At 44.5% G+C, this 21,203-nt stretch overlaps 1 protein-coding gene across 2 annotated transcripts in view; it reads left to right on the forward strand.

Moving 5' to 3' along the window:
- The first annotated feature begins 312 nt into the window (after positions 1–312).
- The window catches only part of Mtmr6 (myotubularin related protein 6), a 34,434-nt gene continuing 13,543 nt past the window's right edge, over positions 313–21,203 (forward strand). The window contains exons 1-5 of one of the 2 annotated variants that reach the window (XM_051160650.1): positions 313–480; positions 12,830–12,946; positions 15,905–16,067; positions 17,867–18,024; positions 20,851–20,979. In XM_051160650.1, the coding sequence (XP_051016607.1) occupies positions 457–480; positions 12,830–12,946; positions 15,905–16,067; positions 17,867–18,024; positions 20,851–20,979 (591 nt within the window). In that variant the 5' untranslated portion in view covers positions 313–456. Of the gene's footprint in view, positions 481–12,829; positions 12,947–15,904; positions 16,068–17,866; positions 18,025–20,850; positions 20,980–21,203 lie in introns of those variants that run through there. The other variant, XM_051160649.1, reaches the window with a different exon arrangement.

A 21,203-nucleotide genomic window follows, 5' to 3' on the forward strand; every position in this document is an offset into this window, starting at 1 on the left:
CCAGCCCAGCGCCCCATGGGTTTCTAAATTGATTTAAACTGGCATGGTAATGAAGTTCAGAGACATTCGGTCTCTCCCACACTGGTGAATTACTTTTGCTAGGGGTGTATCTTCAAATCTCAGAGCTCAGAGCCTGGTCCCTGACTGGCTGAACTCAGGAGTCAGCCTGGTCGGCCTTGGCAATGCCAGTCCTCCACCAAAGAGGGCGCTGTAGAATCGGCCATGGGTGCGACCCGCGACGCTCTGCCCGCAGTCAGAATCTCCACTCTGTGGCTGGGGTTTGCGGAAGTGTTTCTAGGCGACCGCGCTCCCAGACGACGCCTGCGCAGTGGCCGCCGCCGGCAGGCTGGCTGACGCTGGCGGGTTGAGGGAGTTCCTGGGGGTGGCTGTCACCGCCCCGTTTTTCTCCCGATGGTGCTCTCCTGAGGCCAAGCACCCAGCGGGCGTCGCTCCGGGATGGAGCACATCCGGACGACCAAGGTAGTCCTCGCGGCCGCCGGGGTCCATCTGGCAGAGGCAGGCGAGCTGTTTGGGGGTGCGGGGCCTCCGCTGCCGGCCGGCAGTTTGGGGGTGCGGAGGCCGTGCGGACGGCGCAGGCGCCTTGGCAGGAGGTGCTTGGGGAGTCGGTAGACAGTGGCCGCCCTGCGAGCTCCGCGCTCCTGGACAAGATTGGGGCTGTTTTTACTCTAGGGGCTTCTGGCCGACCGCCACCTGACTCGCCGGGAGCCGGGTGGGTCCCGCACCGTCAGTATTGTGCGGTGTGAACTTGCCCTGCTCTGGTTTAAGTGCCCCGCCCGCGGATTCGCGGTGCTAATGTTCGAGCATCCCTGGCTCTTAACTCACTTTCCTAGTCCTCTTGTGCTTCCAACTTGAAGTGTTGGGAGCCAGCTTGACAGCAGTTACACAGAAGGGGAAAGACTGTGTCATATTGTAAGAGGTCCATAGAACTTCCCCATAACTGAGCTTGCTTGTCAAGTCTATGCTTAATGTTTCTGTGTGAAAGGAATTCAGAGAATGAACTCATATATATTATATACATATGTATGTATGTATATGTTATATACACATATATTATATATATATAGGAGATTTTTGTCTCAAGTTTAAAAACTGAAATGACACCGGACTATTACCAACAAGGCATTAACCAAACTTCAGCTTCAGAAGGGACCAAAACAGAAACGGAGATCAAAAGGCCTGAATAACATTTTAAGATGGAAAACAACTCTTCTGGCTTTGCCAAAGCTGTAAAAATGATTTTCTGCCTGTCCTAAAGGTCGTAAAGCTACAAATCATTTGGAAGCAAGTTGAAATGTCTTCACTGTTCTGTGAAATGTTTCACAGCTCTTTATGTTAGGGCTAACAGATTTTTGTTGGAATTTATTTTGGGATTTGCCTATACTGTTTGTACTAGAATTGTAGATGCTGAAAATCTAACTCCTTTTCCAAGATTTTTGTTTTTGAGACAGGGTTTCTTTGTGTAGCTCGCTGTCTCTGTAGAGCAGGCTCGCCTGCCTCCTGAGTGCTGGCATTAAAGGTGTGCACCCAGCAGGCTTTTTTTTCCTTTAGAGAGAAGGAAAATAAAATAATTAGAGAATTTAAGTTGCTGACATTTAAAATTTGAAAATGGGAGGGTGATTATATATCCAGCAGAAGGAAAGAAAAGGAGAGTGGGCATGGGAGCTAGTTCCTGGCAGGGTCACAGGGCCCTAACAGCTGTTGGTTCAGAAACTGCCTTCTACTTAGAACTCAATCTAATTCTCATTTTCTTGCTGCAGTAAATCAATCTCCCCGCGCCCCCCCCCATACACACACACACACACACACACACACACACACACACACACACACACTGAAAGTGAACTGAATCCAGTATTTCTTCATTATTTAAAAACTTCCCTCCAGTTTATGATTAATTGATAAATATCTCTGGCTTTGGGGCAGGGGGGGTGGTTCTTCCTGTAGCTCTTATAACCTTGAATATTGTTCTAGACTCAGCCTTATTTTCATGGTGAGCCCATGCTGGAAATAGGTAAGGCAGCTTATTGCTGTTTTTAGGTAAGGTCTCGTTCTTTTCTTTTTTTTCTTTTAACTTTTTAATTTCATGTGCTTTGATGTGAGGGTGTCAGATCCTCTGGAACCGAAGTTACAGACAGTTTTGAACTGCCATGTGGGTGCTGGGGATTGAACGTGGTCCTCTGGAAGAGCAGCCAGTGCTCTTAACCACTGAGCCATCTCTCCAGCCCCTAAGTAAGGTTTATCTCTTCCCACCCCCATTCCCCCGTCCGCCGACAGGATTTCTCTGTGTATCCTTGGCTGTTCTGGACTTGCTTTGTAACCCAGGCTGGCCCCTGAGTGCTGGGATTACAGGCGTGTCTTTCTAAAGGTTCAGCAATTTCCAGCTGGGTTTCTACTGAAGTTGCTGCTTAAGGGAGCTAGCTCTGTGTTGCTGGGGCATTGAGTTGTTTCTCTGGAATAGTCATAAGTGGGTGTGTATAGACTACAAGGAGACGTTGGAGTTTTGCTAGGTACTAGTATGTACACACTTGACTGACACTGGGCACACCACGGCAAGATCACCATGAACCCCATGATGCGCTCTGATCATTGTTATCTAGTCCGTGCCGCTTCCTTAAATTACGGTTTGGAAAAAGAGCATAGTAGCCAATTTTTTGTTTTTATTATGTATAATCTTCATCTAGACATTTAATTTGCAGTCAAAAAAGGTTGTGTTTCAAATTGCTGCTTAAACTATGTGTAGTTTAGTTAGTACGCTCAAAGTTGTTTGTAGGGCTGTCAAGATGGCTCAGTGTGGGTAAAGGTGCCTGGTGCCAAACCTGACAACCCATGTGGTGGAAGCAAAGAACCAACTGCCAAAAGTGGCCCATTGACCTCCACACAGGTTTGTTGGCCTGCGCATGCCCACCTGACCCCTCAAGGAAAAATAATAAACATTTTAAAATTAACTATAATGCTGTATGACTGTTCAATGATTTTTTAAAAATGTTGTTTAACATCTGTTTTTGAAAAGGAATAATTACCTTCTGTTAGGTAGTTGCATCAGTGGACACTTATGTAATACTGTCATAATTTCAGTGTTCACATTTTACGTATATATTAATTCATTAGATGTTATCACTGTGATGGTTACTTTCAGTTGTCAACTTGCCAAATGTAGTCACTTGGGAAGGGAGTCCCAGTGAGGGACTGGCTGGATCACGTTGACCTGGGAGCATGCTTATGAGGTTTTTTGTTTTTTGTTTTTAACTGGGTTGGAGTGGGACAGTCTATCCTGATGCGAGCAACACCATCATGTGGTCTGGGTTCTGAGTGTATAAAAGTAGAGAAAGCAAGGGGCCGGCACTCATGCATTTATTCTCTCTTTGCCCTTGACTGTGGTAGTGTCAGGCTTTCTCAAGCCCCACAGTGGTGCATTGTGACCTGAGACTTTAAGCCAAACAGATCCTTGCTTTATGTCAGAGTATGTTATCACAGCAACCAAAATGGAACTAGAACTCTCACTGATTTAAAAATGCCAGTGGTTTTAGATTTTCCATTTATAGGCGAGGAAGAAATTGGTGGGTTTGAATGACCTGCCAGATTAGCCACGCGTGGCGGTTAGAATTTAACCTAATGTCTAACTCCAAAAACTAGATATGCTTTTCCCAGCATGAATAGATAGTTGTAATGAAATTGTTAAGTTTAGGAAATAATAGTAACTAAGCTGAGCGTGGCTGTGCGTACCTGTAATCCCAGCACTCTGGGAGACAGAGGCAGGCGGATCTCTGTGAGTTCGAGGCCAGCCTAGTCTACAAAGCGAGTCCAGGGCAGCCAAGTCTACACAGAGAAACCCTATTTCAAAAAACAAGAAAGAAAGAAAGAAAGAAAGAAAGAAAGAAAGAAAGAAAGAAAGGAAGAACCAATTAAAAGGTCTTTCCTTCTCTGCATTTCTCATAAATAGTAGTTATATATTCTTGCTTTTGTACTGGTCTGCTATTAGAGATCAGTGTTTTACCTGAGTACTAATTAACTTTCTAGCTCCAGTATCTCCTGACATTGCTCCTCCAGTGCTGGGGACACAGACACATGTGACTGTGGCCAGCTTTTTACATGGGTGCTGGGGATTCAAACCCAGGTCCCTGTTTTTGCAGAACAAATGCTCTTGACCACTGAGCTATCTCTCCAACCTTGAGAGGTTAAAGGTTTTTGTTTGTTTGTTTGTTTGTTTTAGTTCTTATTAGTTTTATTTGTTTTATGTATGGGTGCTTGCTCCTTCCATGATGTGTGGGTCTAGAAATTGGACTGAGGTGGTCAGCCTTGCATAGAGGCAGCCATCTTTACCGCTGACCCTTGCATTTGCCTTTTAAACACCATGTGCTCTTTTCCTTTCTCTTTTTGAGCTTAGATAGTTAAGATAAGGGCTAGTAAGCCTCAAGCTGCCTGACCAGATAATTGTAGTAATTTTTTGCAAACATTTATTTCATTTATTTGACTATTTTATTGCCTCTATTTATAGGGCACACAGGGCACAGTACTTGGCATCAGTTTTCTAACCTGTTCCTTTCTTAGGGATAGTTGCTTTTATTTTACAGGTGAGGGACCGAGACTCAGATACGTTAACCTTGAGTTAATAGCCATGTGTGTGCTTTGGTGCCCAAGGAGGCCAGAAGAGGGTCAGATTCCCTGCAACTGGAGTTACTGATGGTTGTAAGATGTCATTGGGTGCTGGGCGCTGACCTTGGGTCTTCTATAAGAGCAACAAGGGCACTTAACCAGTGACCCATCTCCCTACCCTCTCCCCGCCCCCCTCCCCCGCCCCATTTTTGGGTTTAAAGATTGATTTTCATGTGCCTGAGTGTTTGTCATGCACGGATGTATGTGTGCCACATGCATGCCTGGTCAGACGAAGCCATTCCACCCCATGGACCTGGAGGTATGGGTGAGTGCTGCGACGCAAACCTAGGTCCTCTCTAGGGGCAGCAAGTGCTCTTAGCCACCAAGCCAGTTCTTCAGCCCCTGAAATCTTAGGTTTTGAGGCATACTTGAACACTTGCCCAGTAGGACACCATTTGGGCCTTCATTAGTACAATCCCATGTTACAGGTAAAAAACCTGCAGTTTGTCAAGATTAAGTCACTTGGCCTGTCTCTGTAGCTGACTGGGAACTAATCGTTGGCTCACTGGTTGCTGGGAGGAGCTGGGTTCTGGGATCGAGGTTTTTCTGATACAAAGCCTCTCTCTTTACTTCCTCACTCCCCTGCCTAATAGAATAGTTCTCTAGTGAAGAGGTTGGAGTGTGGAGGGAGGGCTCTGTGGATGGGAGTGGAGACGAAGAGATGGAGGAGAGAGACCAGGTGGTAAGGTTCTGTGTAGTGACCAGCTAGCCATGAGGGTGTTGAGCTAGGGGGAGAGAAACCCATGTGATGTCTCAGTAATCACTGGAAGTCTTTGGAGCTTATGTAAGGGATACTCTGCGACTCCGCAGAAAGAGAGGGGATGGAAGGGCCTGGGGACCTGCAGGAAGGAGCATGCAGAAGTCAAGGCGCCGAGCAGGAAAAGGAGGAATAAACCAGAAGCTGTGAGACAGGGGGCAGAGAGTGTTCTTCTCGCCCAAATTCCCTCTGTGCCCACTGTGCCCCTCTCTGCCTTCTGCTTGGGACAGGCACCGTTGTACATACTATGAGACTAGGCAGAGAGCAGTGAACTAGACAGACAAATACCGCTTTGAGAAAATGTGTTTTGTAGTCAAGCGAAACAAGAATAAATAGAGGGGGTGGTTGGGCCTGCACTGTGCTAGATAGTGGTAAGTGTTGAGAGAGCAAATGAAGCAAGCGGGGACCCTGAAGACGACCAGGGTGCCATCGGAGGGACAGCACAAAGCGATGAGTTAAAGCGGAACTGTTGAGGGGAAGGGGGTTCCCAACAGGGAACATTCCCCTTTTCAGGCCTAGTAGCTAAGAACTATCCAGAAAGCTAGAGCAGTGTGGTAAAGGAGATACCTGGAGAATATTAAAATTGAGAGATGAGCAAGTAACTGCAGACTTGGAAGGCCACTGTAAAACCTTTTTAACTTTTAAAAGTGTGTGTGTGTGTGTGTGTGTGTGTGTGTGTCACATGTGCACTTTAGTGTATGTGTAGTGGTCAGAGGACAACTTACTGGAGGTGGCTTTTCTACCCATGCATGGGTCCTAGGGTTGAACTCAGGCGTGCCAACAAGTGCTTTTACCAATGGAGCCGTTAGCTGCCTGTGTAAGTCTTTGTTTTCACTCTAAGATGACAAGCTCTGTGCTCAACATGGCAGAAGAGCGCAGTGAAATAGAACTGCAAGTTCCCCCTGGATTTATGATCCAAGAACACTCTTTTTCCCTTTTAGGAAGTGCCTAATCCTTCACTGATAACGTAAGCTGCCAGATGTCCTAGCAACTGAGCACCCAGGCTGGAAGGGTCAGCGCCCTGCATCACTGTCTGCCTCATGCATGCCAGCATAATGCCCTCTTCCTTTCCCACAGCCAGCTCTTCACAGGAGCTGTAGAATGCTCCAAACGTCTCAGAAGATAGCTGGCTAGAGAGAGGGGCGCAGGAGGCACCGCCCACACTCTAATCTAACTGGAATAAGTGCAGTTCTTCATCACAGAGGGTTGCTTAGTCTCCTCCTGTCGCAGAGAGGGAAAAACAGGTGTCTGAACTTCTTACACTGTAATTTTTTGTGTGTATAATGGCCTGTATTTATTCATTTCCAATGTCTTAATCAGTTGAAGTGTGAATTTCTCCTGTAAGCCCTTCGGGTACCTTTGGTTGGCCACAGTTCAGTTATGTAATCTGGGCTGGCACTTACCATGCCTCGACACAGTGACTACACCTTCCAGTTTCTTTCTCCTTGCCCCATTGTTTTTCATTCTTTTGTCATTTATCTCTTCCCCATTTACTTTTTGCTTTCTAAGACTCCTGATGCCAGCTGGCCATGGTGGTGCACACCTTTAATCTGAGCACTTGAAGTGGCAGAGGCAGGTGGATCTCTGTGAGTTCAAGGCCAACAGACCGAGTTCTAGGACAGCCAAGGCTACACAGAGAAAGAAACAATCAAAAAAGAATCCTGACGCTGGTTTTTTGTTTTAGTTTGGTTTGGTTTGGTTTGGTTTTTTTTTTTTTTTTTTTTTTAATAGTGCCTCAGTGGTAGTGCCCTAAAATAGTTGCTTCCAAGACAGGCACCTAAGAAAAGTCTGGTACCTTCTCCCAGGCAAAGGGGAATGAGAAGGAACATCTGGGCTCTAGTCTCACTTTCAATCTGTATGCTGATGATGGTGACAAAGAAAGGGATGCGCTTTTATTTTTTTGGAGGGGATTTGCAATAAAGGGCAAAATAATGAGTGTGCTTTCCACCAACCACTCGTGTTCTCCGGAACTTTAAGCAGAAGTAAATGCTTTAGTTTAACTTCATCCATATGCTGAGACGCTGTAGAAGCTGTTGGCTATAGGTAATGATTTTGGCTGTTGTATTTCCTTGGTTTGATGTAACCAAGGTACTAAAGTAGTGATTAACTCTCTGTGGAGTGTACTCCAGACTGCCCTTTCTGACTCACTTTCCCTTATCTGCGCCCAGTCTGACAGGCCAACAATAAGGAATAGGCGGTACCCTTCCATTTCTGATTCTTTCCCCTCCGTGTTACTAGACTAGACCGGGCTTCCTCTCTGCCCTGCTTACTGCAGGCCCATTGTTTCTCTCAGCGACACCTGTGCTGTTTCCTTCTCCCTGATGGTTACCTCTACCCAGCCCAGCATTTTCTCTCCATGTTGACACTGGAGTGCTGCTGTTGGTACCTATCGTGGACTACCAAGTTCCATCACAGAAAAAATGCTGTTGTGTCTGCTGCACCAACAATTCTGTTTTCTCTGATTACTCTCAGAGAAGGGAGGTGCTTTAATTCTTGCTCTCAACAGTGTGTATTAGAGAAAGTTTATTTTACAGCTTTATAATGCATTAAGTACTATGTTGGCTTTTTAAAAATAAATTATTTTGTGTGGAGGTAGGGGAATGAGAGATAAGTGCTACGGTACACATGTGCCCTGACACACATGTGCAGGTTAAAGGGCTACTGTGACAATTTGCTCCTTCCATCATGTGTGGCTTAGAAATTGGACTCAGGAGCCGGGCGTGGTGGCGCACGCCTTTAATCCCAGCACTCGGGAGGCAGAGGCAGGCAGATCGCTGTGAGTTCGAGGCCAGCCTGGTCTACAAAGTGAGTCCAGGATGGCCAAGGCTACACAGAGAAACCTTGTCTCGAAAAACCAAAAAAAAAAAAAAAAAAAAAAGATATTGGACTCAGGTGGTCAGGCTTGGATAGATGCAAGGCATCTTTACTTGCTGGCTCATCTTGCTGACCCTTGAATTTATTTTTTAAACACTGTGTACACTTTTCCTTTCTCTTTTTGAGTTCAAATAAAGACTAGTAAGCCTCAGGCTCCCTTACCAGATAACTGTAGTAATTTTTGCAAACACTCATTTCATTTGTTTGAGTATTTTATTGCCTTTTTTTATAGGGCACACAGGGCACAGTACTTGGCATTCATTATGTAACCTGTTCTTCTCTTGGGGATAGTTGCTTTTATTTTACAGGTGAGGGAATGAGACCCAGATACATTAACCTTGAGTTAATAGCCAACAGATTTTTACTGAGAGAACTAGTAAATGCCCTTTGCTTAATATTGTGTATTTATGTACACGTTCAAGGACTCGGAGTGAGTGTGCATGTCTGTGTGTGCGTGTTTTAAAGGTCCAACATTAAAAAAAAATAAAGGTCCAACATTATAGTAAAATAATTTAAAAGGTGGGAGAATTAGACGTGTCAAGCCTTAAGTACGTAGAGAAAGACTCTAAAGGTAGACAGGGAAGCCAGCTTGTGTGAGTTGAGGAGGAGCAGGAGGAGATTTCAGATGAAGAAGCAGAGGGAAAGTTGTTGCATAAGAGTGAACAGAACTTCCTGATACTGCCTTGCTTTCCTCTCCTCTGTCACTGGTGGAGTGGAGGTGAGGCTTTGGACAGCTGGGCCTTCCATCTTGAACGGGGCCAACTAAATCTGAAGGTCTAACTTTGAGGGCAGGAAATAAGCATGTAAATTCTTAGAGTATTTTCAACTGGGATTTTCCACCTTGATGCAGACCCCTAAGAGAACTATAATTCTCTGTTGTGCTCTGAGAAAACCCTTGTAAAGTATCTGGGGGTTCTCTAAAACAAGAGAATTTTTCTCCAGTTGGGTAACGATGTGGGGACAGAGAGCTGGAATTGCCAGTAAGAATTGTATTGCCAAAGTAAATGGGTGGAGGGAGGGATGGACTGATAGACAGTGAGCAAGTGCAGCAATTATTGTTTCCTAGGAGTCTGTCTACGTGGCTCATGCGTGCATTACTGAATGAATATTTGCTAGTCAGCTGCTGTAGAAGGTAAAGTCAGCATGAGAAATAACAGGATAACGAGATAAAGAAGAATCCTATTTTATAAGTCCCTTTAATGATTTCAGCAAGGGACCACTGGTATACTGTGGTCATCTTTCATTTGTTCTGTTTTTGTTTTTTCCTTATGGGAAGTAAGTTCTTCTTGGCTGTTCATTTGAGGTGGGTAAACATCTATTGTCTCAAACAGTATTCTAGCCACCTGGAGGGATTCAGAAAGAAAAAGAGACGAGACAGTGGTTGTCCAGAGATGCGTGCTAGTTTTCAGGGGGAGCGGCTGACACTTGAATGGGCTTCTGTCTTAGCCTAGCAACTAAAGCTCACGGAAGGAGCAGAGTTTGCAGTAGGTGAGTCAAGAAGTCAGAGGATGATTCCCAGTGCTGGCGACTTGATGCTTATGGCGTAAGTCACGTATGGAATGCAGAATAAGGGAAGGGGGAAATCAGCAAGTCACGACTCTTCAGGTGTCCAAGTGCAGACAGCATAATACCTGGCTAAGTGTTCCAGGTCAGGATTCAGACTCACAAGGCTGGAACCGCTGTCCTGGTTCTAGCTGTGCTAGTTGTATGGGATAGTAAGTCCGCACTGGGGTTGTGAAAATGAAAATAATTAGTGTGTGTCAAGCATTTATCATAATACTGTGTGGGGAAATGTTCTTGCATGTATAGCAGACAGTAAGGACTGGGAGAGTTCAGTCAGAGTTTGGGGAGTCATTAGCAAATGGGCTGAAGTGATGATGGTGAATAGGATTCATATAGAGAATGGACCCTTAGCTACCCAAGATGAGGTGTGCCTACACTGCCTCGATCCCAGTCTCAGGAGCCTCCAGCAAGGTCCAAGGCGCCCTGGCTACATAGCAAATCTACCCCCTGCCTCCCCTCCCCCAAAAGAGAATGGCCCCTTGAACAGAAGTGACTAGCAGATGAATCCTCATCTGGGCGTGGATGATGCCTTCCTATCTTTTTTCCTGTTTTTTTGAGACTGGCTCTCAATGTGCTAGAGATACATGCTTTGCTTCCCTGCCTTGGCACGCAGGAGGCCAGTGCAGCATAGGCGCAGTCTGTACTGGGGAACGCAGAGCTATGAGGGACCAGGAGTGAGAACTGGAACGAACAGTGTGAGACTGTCTCCCATACAGTCAAGTTTGCAAGTAACTGTACTTTCTAGGGAAACAGACATCACATTTTGAGGCTTGGATGAAAAGCGCATACTGTCTTTTAAGGATTTACAAACCAAGAAGTTTCACATGGACTTCCTTTTAAAGTAGACTTCCTGTTTATTCATGGCCCCACCCTTTAAAGCTCTTTTTAATTTTTTTCCAAGGAGCTCTTTAAAGTACTACATATTGCTGACGTCTTCAGTGGTGTTGAAACTTCCCCATAACCCTTAGCTCCATACATGTTCACTACTGGGCTTGGTAAAGTAAGGGAGCTTGTTGTCTAGTCACTGTGCTTGCTTGGCTGTGTCCCGTTCTAGCCAAGTTTTGACATGGAGAGGAATGGGCAGTAAGTAGTTGGTCCTGTTTGCTTTTTTTGTTTTGTTTTTGTTTTTGTTTTTCTTTTCTTTTCTTTTCTTTCTTTCTTTCTTTCTTTCTTTCTTTCTTTCTTCCTTTCTTGCTTTTTTGAGTCAGGGTTTTTCTATGTAGCCTTGTAATTAAAATTTTAAAGCTGTAGTTTCCCAACCAGTCTTGATCCCACTCTGTATTTTATGACAGCGCTCTCTCTCTCTCTCTCCCTCCCTCCTTCCTTTCCTCCCTCCTTCACTACCTCCCCTCTCTCTCCTTCCCTCCCCTCCCCCCTCTCTCTTTCTCCCTCCCTGTGTCTGTCCGTCCGTCCATCTGTCTGTGTCTCTCTCTCTCTCTCTCTCTGTGTTAGTATTAATGCAAGTTAACTTGCTGAGATCTGCCTTAGGAGGTGGCGCATCAGTGTTTCTAGGAGAAAGCGCACTACCGGCCTGAGCAGAAAACAGCCTTGTAGGAGAGCAGGAGCCAGCGCTGGCTGCACAGCAGCCCTGTTTGGTGCAGCAGCGAGTGGAATACAGAGCAGCCACTGAGCTTACAAACAGTGGCTTCCTGCTTTAATTTTCCCAGAAGTGGACTCCTAGAACTGACTGCTTGATTTTCCACTTAAGACAAAATTGGATGGTGTTTTGTGGCAAAACTTCTTGGGGAGATACTGCACACATCGCTGTTCACCCCACATAGGGAGCCCACAACAGAACAAAGTCCAGCTGGGTGAACTATGAGTTTTACAGGCATTACTTAGAGAAATATGGGTGAGGAGTTACTTACAGAATCCCACATGACTCCAAGCCAGCTGCAGCGCCCAAGCCCACCCCAGCACTGGTCATGCTGCACAAAAGTGGGGAACCTGGCACGCATGGCACAGTCTACAGGCAGCTCAACATGTTAGAGAGTGTCCCAGCTAAGTAACTTGGAAGCACTAAACCTTTTGGAGGTTGCCCGGCTGGGCTCTGGCCTCTGCTTCTTGCAGGGAGCAGGTCTGGTCAGTCTTTGCAGTTTGCCTTATCAGGGAGTGACTCTTAGCCCCTTTGTTGCCCACTGTGGGAGGGAGGAGCCTGGAGAACCTGGCCGGTTTCTGGGACTCCCTGAAGCTATTTTGAGTTGTTTACCTTATAGATTAAGAAGCTTCCCTGCATATGGAAGGTTTCAATCTCAGAGGAAATTAACTGCTACACCGCAGGTACTAGGTGCTCTCTTTGGCAGCATGTACAATAAAGTGGGCTTTTAGATGGATGGCGCCCTCACACTGCACTCTGCGCTCCTTGTACACTAGTGTTGGTGTTTCTTAAAATCTTCCCTAGGTCACACTGGCATCTAAATATCTGTGTTCCTTCAAGAGACAAATGAAATTTTACCCTGAATATTAAGTAACGTCTTGTATTTTGAGACAGAAACTGGTAATGATGCATGTAGCTCCTGGGGTTAGAAACTGTATGTGTACTGTTGTCCTGGTTGGCCTTACCTGTCCACCTAACTCAGCCTAGGATTATCTGAGAGAAGCCTCAGTGGAGGGATGGCCTCGCTTAGATGGGCCTGTAAGGGTTGTCTTGATTACTGATTGCTGTAGGAGAAGCCAGCACCTAGTGCTGTGGGCAGCACCATTCCTTGGGCAGCTGGTGCCCGGCTCTGTAAGCATGCCAGCTAAGCATGCGCTGTGAGCAAGCGAGCAATCCCCAGACTGAGCAGCAGGCAGCGCTCCTCCATGGCATCTGCTTCGGGGTTCTGCCCTGACTTCCCTCAGTGACAGCCAAACAAACCTATCCCTCCCTGAGTGGATTTTGGCCAGAATGTGTTCTCATAGCAAGAGAAATAAAAAAAATAACTCCTTTTGAAATGAAAATAACATCTCTTTCTTCCTTAGGTTGAACAAGTAAAGTTACTTGACCGGTTTAGTACGAACAACAAGTCACTGACGGGAACACTGTATCTGACAGCCACACATCTGCTGTTCATTGACGCTCAGCAAAAGGAAACCTGGGTAAGGTGCACTGTCTCCGCGCAGTAACAGGGGCTGCTTATTTCATCGCTGCCTATTTATCTCAGCCAACTTTTTTTTGTTAGGTTTGCTTTTTGTTTGTTTGTTCATTTGTTTTGTTTTGCACAGGGTCTTGCTATATATATAGCCCAGGCTGGCCTTGCAGGCACGTGTAACTGACTGCTCATAGATCAATCAAACTGTTTTCTGTCTTCAAGTGACTCCTCCTTTCTGTGAATCTATACCATTTGTAATATGGAATTATATGGAATACCAGACATTTTTGGTTGGTTGGTTGGTTTTTTGAGACAGGGTCTCTCTGTGTAGTCCTGGCTGTCCTGGACTCACTTTGTAGACCAGGCTGGCCTCCAACTCACAGTGATCTGCCTGCCTCTGCCTCCCAAGTGCTGGAATTAAAGGCATGTGCCACCACACACAGCTCCAAAAAAAAAAAATTTTTTTTTGACCTCTGTAAAAACTTAGAAAATGCCTCTTTGTTCCTGTGGTAGTTTCTTTTAAAGTCTGGATAATGTTTGTGCATATTAGCAATCATATGGATTGCACAGTATATTCGCTAGCCTTTTACTGCCAAGTTACAATTAAGGGAATTTTTTTAAAATTGTAAACATTGCAGTGTACTTATACAAGTATTTTGTATATATGTCCAAATATGCATTGCAGGCATACATTTAAGTACATTTGAAAGTGTGCGTGTGCAGAAGGAATGCAGTGGATACTGCAGTAGCATGCTACGTTTGAACTGTATAGGTCCACTCATTCGATGAATTTTTTTCTTTTTAAGATTTATTATTTTTATGGATATAAGCCAGGCGTGGTGGCGCACGCCTTTAATCCTAGCACTCGGGAGGCAGAGGCAGGCGGGTCACTGTGAGTTCGAGGCCAGCCTGGTCTACAAAGTGAGTCCAGGATGGCCAAGGCTACACAGAGAAACCCTGTCTCGAAAAACCAAAAAAAAAAATTTTTTTTTTATAGATATGCATGGATTTCTGTGTAGGAGTGTGTGCATGCATGAATTCAGGTGCCCATGGAGTACAGAAGAGGGCAGTGGATCTCTGAACAGGTGGTTATGAGCCACTTGACATAGGTGTTGGGAACTACACTCAGATCCTCTGCAGGAGGACATGTTCTTAACTGCTAAGCCATTTCTCCAGCTCTCCTCCCTTCCTCCTCCTCCTCGTCCTCCTCGTCCTCTTTTAAGATTACAATTTGAAAAACAAACTTACAGATAAACAACGTAGCATAACAGTATTACATAAATTAAGAAAAAGTTAAATATGTCATGGGTACATTAAATATATGATCATTTTGTTGTTTACTATTATAAAATATAAACATTTATTGTACAGATTTATCAAAATTTACATATAGACACACAAGGTATAGATGGTACTATTTGGAGTTAACATACTACTATACTACTGAAATAATTTGTTATTATTTATATAATAACACTATATATATATGTATATATATATATATTATACTTCTATTACTATTGCCAAAAGATAAACTGCTGCAAAGATCTGCTTAAAATGCTGTGGGCTGCTCATCATCAAATCATGAGCAGATCCTGTTTGTTTCTCTAGGAAATTGCATAGTACAAAAAAAAAGTGATATCCCAGGGGCCTCATATATTTTCACTGTGTCTAATATACAACATATGTTAATGGTTATGTTACTATAAATATGTATAGTCAGTGGATTATTAGCTGTGAAGTGTCAGGAGAACCAAAAGGAAGCTTGAGATGAAGGTGTTGATGCCCCCAAATCCTGTGATGTCGAAGAGTCAACTCCACAAGCATCTTATGTGTATTTCTTTCTAAATATGTGCTTTCTAAATATGTGTAATCCCAGCCTGTAATCCCAGGCAGATCTCTGTGAGTTTAGGACCAGCCTGGTCTACAACAGCTGGTCAGGACAGCTAGAGGTACACAGAGAAACTGTGTCTCAAAAAAACACAAAACAAGCCAAAAATGTGCTGGGATTTCTCTTGGACGTTTTCCTGGAATAAGAAGACATTGCTGTGTCTTGTAGAGATACATGTTTAAACTTTCATGTTAATCCTTCATAATGGTTGTTTCTGTCAGTGGAGCGTCATGTTTTCCTGTGCCTCAGCAACACTGGCGTGGCCACCTTAAAGATGCCTGCCTGTCTAATTCAGATGAGCCACTGATGTGTTGTTAACGTGCTGAGTACAGACTGTCCACACATCAGTTCTTAATCCATCTGTGAGAGACTTAGGTGTGTGGCGTGCCATGGGGACTTGGTACCATTTGTTGGCTGCTTCCTTCTTTTGTTGCTAGACCCAGCTCTTTCACAACAAAGCTTCCGTGTACGTGGGGGCTGCTGTTGGCCTGTCGTCCTGGGCCTTTGGCATATTGACTGCACGTTACCTGCTTCACTTCTTTGTTAACAGTAGCTTTTTATATGTGTTGCTATCCAGGATGGCTGATCCTCTCAACTTGGTCTTCAAGGTTGTCATGACTACCTGATGCCTTTCTTCCTCCCTTATCCCCTCATTCCTTTAGCAGATAGTTACTGAGTAGCTGTTGTGTTTTCATATCACCATTTTAGAACTAATAGCCAGTTTTAGTATAAAACATCTGTTCTCAGGGAGATCATATGCTAGTCCATAGAAACAAATGAGCAGAAAGAGTAGGAAAGGGGATGGCATGCTCCCGAGGGAGAGCCCTGGGCACGTGTCTCACCGTCCTGTCACTGCTGCTTTACTATGTCACCTCACTCAGCCAGTGTTTAGCATCATGGAGGAAACAGGATGACAACATATTCTTGGCTCAGGCATCAGTCACCGAGCCATGTGAAGGGTGATGGCACATAGCATCTGAGACTGCATTTGAGCATTAACGGTATGCACTGTAGAGCCGAGCACACGTCACCGCTGTGTGTGGTTGATGACAGGGCTGTCTGCTTATGTTGTAGATACTTCACCACCATATTGCCTCCGTGGAGAAGCTGCCTCTGACCACTTCTGGGTGCCCGCTTGTGATTCAGTGCAAGAACTTCAGGACTGTGCACTTCATTGTTCCCAGAGAAAGAGACTGCCATGACATCTATAACTCTCTGCTGCAGCTGTCCAGACAAGGTACGGTTCTTAGGCAGCAGAGCTCACGCACGCCACTAAGATGGCTCTTCCATGGTGCTTTAAGGTGGCATTGTTATTTTGTCTTTAAATCATTCTTAGGGTCATGTGTGCTGTCAGCCCCCTTGGGAGAGGGCGTAGAAATACCCGACAATGGCTTAGAAATAATAGAACCTAATGCTTTGATCTGTAAGAATGGTATCCAGTGGAGGAATTATGAAAGGTATTTGTCGTAAAACCTGAAGTTACCTTAGGTTGTATTAATACTTTAAAACTTTCTTAATAGACAAGTGACACATTGTGTATATGTTCAGGCATGTGCAGATGTGGAAGCACATGTGTGCATGTGTACATGGAGGTCGGGGTCCAGTGCCTTTACTTAGGAGTAAATGCACTTTTACTGTTTGAGATAGTCATTTGGGACCTGGCACTTGCCAGTTTAGGTGAGGCTGGCAGGCTATGAGCCCCAAGGAGCCACCTGTTTGCACTTCCCCAGCACTGGGGTTAAGCCACGTGCTACCACCTCTGGGCCTTTACTTGGATGCTGGGGATTGAACTCAAGTCCTTGTTTTTTTACAGAAAGCACTTTACTGACCAGCCTCTCTTCCTAGCTCCTCGTTTTCCTTTTAATGTGGGTTTTCTCTACTAGTGAAAGAGGTATTACTAAGTGAAAAGCCACTGAAGGTCATGGTCCTCATAGCAGTGGCTGAGGTGGTAGATGCACCAGGAGATAAGAGTGAGTCCTGTCTTAGCAGATGGAGCAGTGGGAGGGATAGAAGCCCTATAAGTGGATCAGTCTTACCATTACCCAAGCCGGGGGTCTGAAGGCTTCTGTCCCCAACAGAGCTTGGATTACTTGTAGTCCCGATTTCAGTTAAACAGTTCAGACGGACGCCCACATGAGTGATCTAGGAGCAGGCCCACGGTCTCTGTGAGCAGATGGAGTCTGATACAGTTCGTTGTCCTAGTTTGAACCGAGAGAAAGAACAAAGATGGTTATATGCCAGTGTCATTTCTGGTTTGGGCCGTACTGACCTATAATAGTGGATAATTCTGGCGCTGGAGAACATGACTCAGTGGTTTAGAACATTGTCTTCTCTTCCAGAGGACCAGGGTTTGATTCCCAGCGCCCACATGATAGTTCACAACTGAGAGTTCTAGTTCCAGAGGTCCTGATGCCCTCTTCTGGCCTGCACAGGCACCGGCAGCAAATGTGCTGCGCAGACATAAAGGCAGACAGAACAGCCATACCCCTTAAATTAACTTAAGGGTGTGTAAGGCAGTGTCCTGCTCTCCCTGCCATCTCTCTTTGTTTGTGACTGTTTGATCCCTCCCTCCCTCTTTCCTTCTTTGATGTGCTGGCACTATGTAGCCTAGGCTGCTGTCAAACTTAGAGTCCTTCTGCCTTCATCTTGTGAATGCTGGGGCTTTAGGCATATACTACACATGGCCTTTTCTAGATTTAGTCTTGGTATTTTGTTTGCAGTACATTTGAGGGACAGGATGAGTAAGAAGTATCTTTATGTTTTTAATTTTTAATATTCAAGAAAAAGGAAAAGCATACCATAGAAGATTTAACCTTTAAAGCACTTTTTGGTATAACTTAAATCTTAAGTCCATACATATGCCTTTATGTAAGCTATGTTTTACAAAATTGAGAAAATATTAAATTCATATATGTTAATGTCTTAGCCACTTCTTTGAAGACTTTAAAGAAAAAAATGGAAAAACCCCCAAAATTAGGTTTTTATGTAGTGCACTGCCTTATAAATTCCACTGTATTGACTTTTATTATTTTGCAGCAAAATATGAAGATCTCTATGCATTCTCTTATAATCCCAAGCAAAATGATTCCGAGCGACTAAATGGTTGGCAGCTTATTGACCTTTCTGAGGAATATGAGAGGATGGGCGTGCCCAATGCAAACTGGCAGCTGTCTGATGCCAACCGAGAATACAAGGTAAGCACGCAGCTCTGCAGCAGGCCGGGAAGTAGTTCCAGAGGGCAGCATGTGGCAGGGTTACAGCCATCTGCAGACAGCGTGCTGCCCTCACTTCTTTACATTTTAAAGGTGAATTTTTTGCCCCATAGTATCTGTCCAATTTGTTATGTCTTTTTATGTAGGCACTAAGTTCTATGAACTTGCCCCCTAGAACTGCCTTCATTGTGTTCCATAAGTTTGGGTGTGTTGTGTATTCATTTTCATTCTAGAAATTCTAGAAAGTCTTTTAATTTCTTTCTTCACCCATTTTAGATTCAGTAGAGTTGTTCGGTTTTCATGCTTTTGTAGGCTGTTGCTTCTATTGTTGATATCCAGCTTTAACCCATAGTGGTCAGATAGGATGCAGCGTGTTATTTCAGTTTTCCTGTATTGTTGAGACTTCCTTTGTGTCTGAGTATGTGGTTAATTTTGGAGAATCTTCTGAGAGGTGCTGAGAAGAATGTATATTCTTTTGTGTTTGGGTGAAATGCTCTGTAAATATTTCTTTGACCCATTTGGTTTATAATGTCAGTTAGCTCCAATATGTCTTTGTTTAGTTTTTGGCTGGATAACCTGTCTATTAGTGAGAGTTAGTTTTCCCACTATCTGTGTGTGAGGGTCAATATGTGATTTAAGCTATAGCAGCATTTCTTTTATGAACTTGGGTGCACTGTGTTTGGTACATGGATGCTAAGAATTGCAGTGTCCTCTTGCTGAAGTTTCCCTTCAACAGGGATGTAGTGTCCTTCCCCGTGTCTTCTGATCAGTTTGGTCTGAAGTCTATTATGTCAGACTTTCTTCTTAGGCCCATTTGCTTGGAAAATCTCTTTCCAAATCCTTGATGTTAAAGTAGACTTTGTTGTTGTTTGTTTGTTTGTTTTTTATGCAGCAACAGAATGGATCCAATTTTCACATGCATTCTGTTAGTCTGCGTCTTCTTATGGGGAATTGAGACTATTAATGCTGAGAAATACCAATAACCAATGATTGATTGTTGTTTCCTGTTATTTTGGTGGTGTTGGTGGTATGTATGTGCAGTGCACTTCCCTTTTTTATTTTGTTGGCCTGGGATTACTCCCTGTATCTTTTTGGGTGTGGTTAACTTCTTCAGGTTGGAGTTTTCCTTTTACTACCTTCTGTAGGGCTGGATTTGTAGATAAATTTGTACACAAATTTAAGTTTGATTTTATCTTATTTTATTCATCTATGGTAACTGAAAGTTTTGCTGGGTATACTAGTTTGGGCTGGCATCTATGGTCTCTTAGAGTCTATAACACCTCTGTCCAAGTAGCTTTTAGAATCTCCATTGAGAGGCCAGATGTAATTTTTTTGGTGGGGTTTTCTCTGTGTGTAACCCTGGCTGTCCTGGAATCGCTCTTTAGACCAGGCTGGCCTCAAACTCACAGACATCCGCCTACCTCTGCCTCCCAAGTGCTGGAATTAAAGGAGTGTGCCGCCATCGCCCAGCCCGATGTAATTTTAATATGTTTGCCTTTATATGTTACTTGTTCATTTTCCCCTTGCAGCTTTTAATGTGCTTTCTTTGTTCTGTACATTTAGTGTTTTGATTACTATGTGCTGAGGAGGCCTTCTTTTTTAGTCCGCCCTATTTGACGTTCTTTAGGCTTTTTGTACTTTGATAAGTAAATTTTCTTCTATGATTTTGCTGGAAATATTTTCTGTGCCCTTCATCTGAGTTTCTTTTCCTTCTTCTCTTCTTGTTTTTCTTAAATTTAGTCTTTTCATCGTGTTCCAGGTTTCCTGGATGTTTTACTCTAGAAGTGTCTTTAGATTTAACTATTTTTGTTGTTGTTTTGTTTTGTTTTGTTTTTTGAGACAGGGTTTCTCTATCTCACTTTGCAGACCAGGCAGGCTTCAAACTCACAGAGATCCCCCTGCCTCTGCCTCCCTGAGTGCTAGGATTGCAGCAGTGTGCCACTGTGCCCAGCTAGATTTAACGTTTTTTTTTTTTTTTTTTGACCAACTTACCCATTTCTTCTATTGTGTTTTCAACGTCAGAGATTCTCTCTTCCATCTCTTGTGTTCTGTTGGTGAAGTCTGCCTCTATGGCTCCTGTTCAAGTTTTTACATTTTTTGTTTCCTTGCTTCTCTGAGTTTGGGTTTTCCTTATTAATTCTATTTCCACTTTCAGGTCTTGAACTATTGCACTGATTTCCTATCACTGTGTTTTCACAGATCTCTTTAAGGGACTTAGTCGTGGCCTCTTTAAGGCCCTCCATTGTAATCGTACAGGCTGTCTACGGTCTTTTCCTGTGCTTCAGCTTTGCTGGAGTACTCAGTGCTTGTGTGGTAGGGTTGCTGGGCTCTCGTGGAGACATACCATCCTGGCTGTGACTGTGTGTTCATGCGGTGTCCAGGCATCTGGCATTGGGAAGAGTGTAATTCTAGGTGTCTTGTCTTTGTTGGGTGGGTGTTGTGTTCCTTGGTTTCTGTTTCCTCTCTGGTTCTTAGGAGAATGTGGTTGGCTGTGTGTTGCCTGGTAGGAAGTTTTCTGGTGTCCTGATAAGTGTGGTCACTGGGTGTTACAGGGAGGTGACACTTGGGAATTGGAATGGAGCAGGAGGGGGCATGCATGGGTCCACAGCAGGGAGGAAAGCAGTACGTTCCACCAGCATCTGCTTTATCACCTGGGAATGCGGCAGAGTGCGGAGAGGCACAGAGTGAGACTAGGGGATTAGACTTGGAGGAATGGAGGAAGAGGTGAAAATCTGTAGTTAATCTACCTGTAGTTACTAGCCTCTCGGTTTCTGATTGGAGTTAAGTACTTTCATTTGATATTCCCAGGTCTGTGAGACTTACCCAAGAGAGCTGTATGTTCCACGGACAGCCAGCCGGCCAGTGATCGTGGGCAGTTCCAACTTCCGGAGCAAGGGCAGACTTCCGGTCCTGTCCTACTGCCGGCAGGGCACCGAGGTGGGAGCCTCTGACTTTATGAGTGCAGTGAACTGAGGTTACACTAATGATTTGTTTTGTTTTGTTTTGTTTGAGATAGGGTCTCACTCTGTAGCTCTAGCTGTCTCAGAAGACACAGTGTAGACCAGGCTAGCCTCGAACTCATGAAATCTGCCTGCCTCTGCCTCCTGAGTCCTGGAGTCAAAGGCGTGAATGCTGACATTTACTTCACAGATTCGCTATTG

This window comes from Acomys russatus, chromosome 18 (assembly GCF_903995435.1).
Source record: "Acomys russatus chromosome 18, mAcoRus1.1, whole genome shotgun sequence".
In the NCBI taxonomy this organism is placed as follows: Eukaryota; Metazoa; Chordata; class Mammalia; order Rodentia; family Muridae; genus Acomys; species Acomys russatus.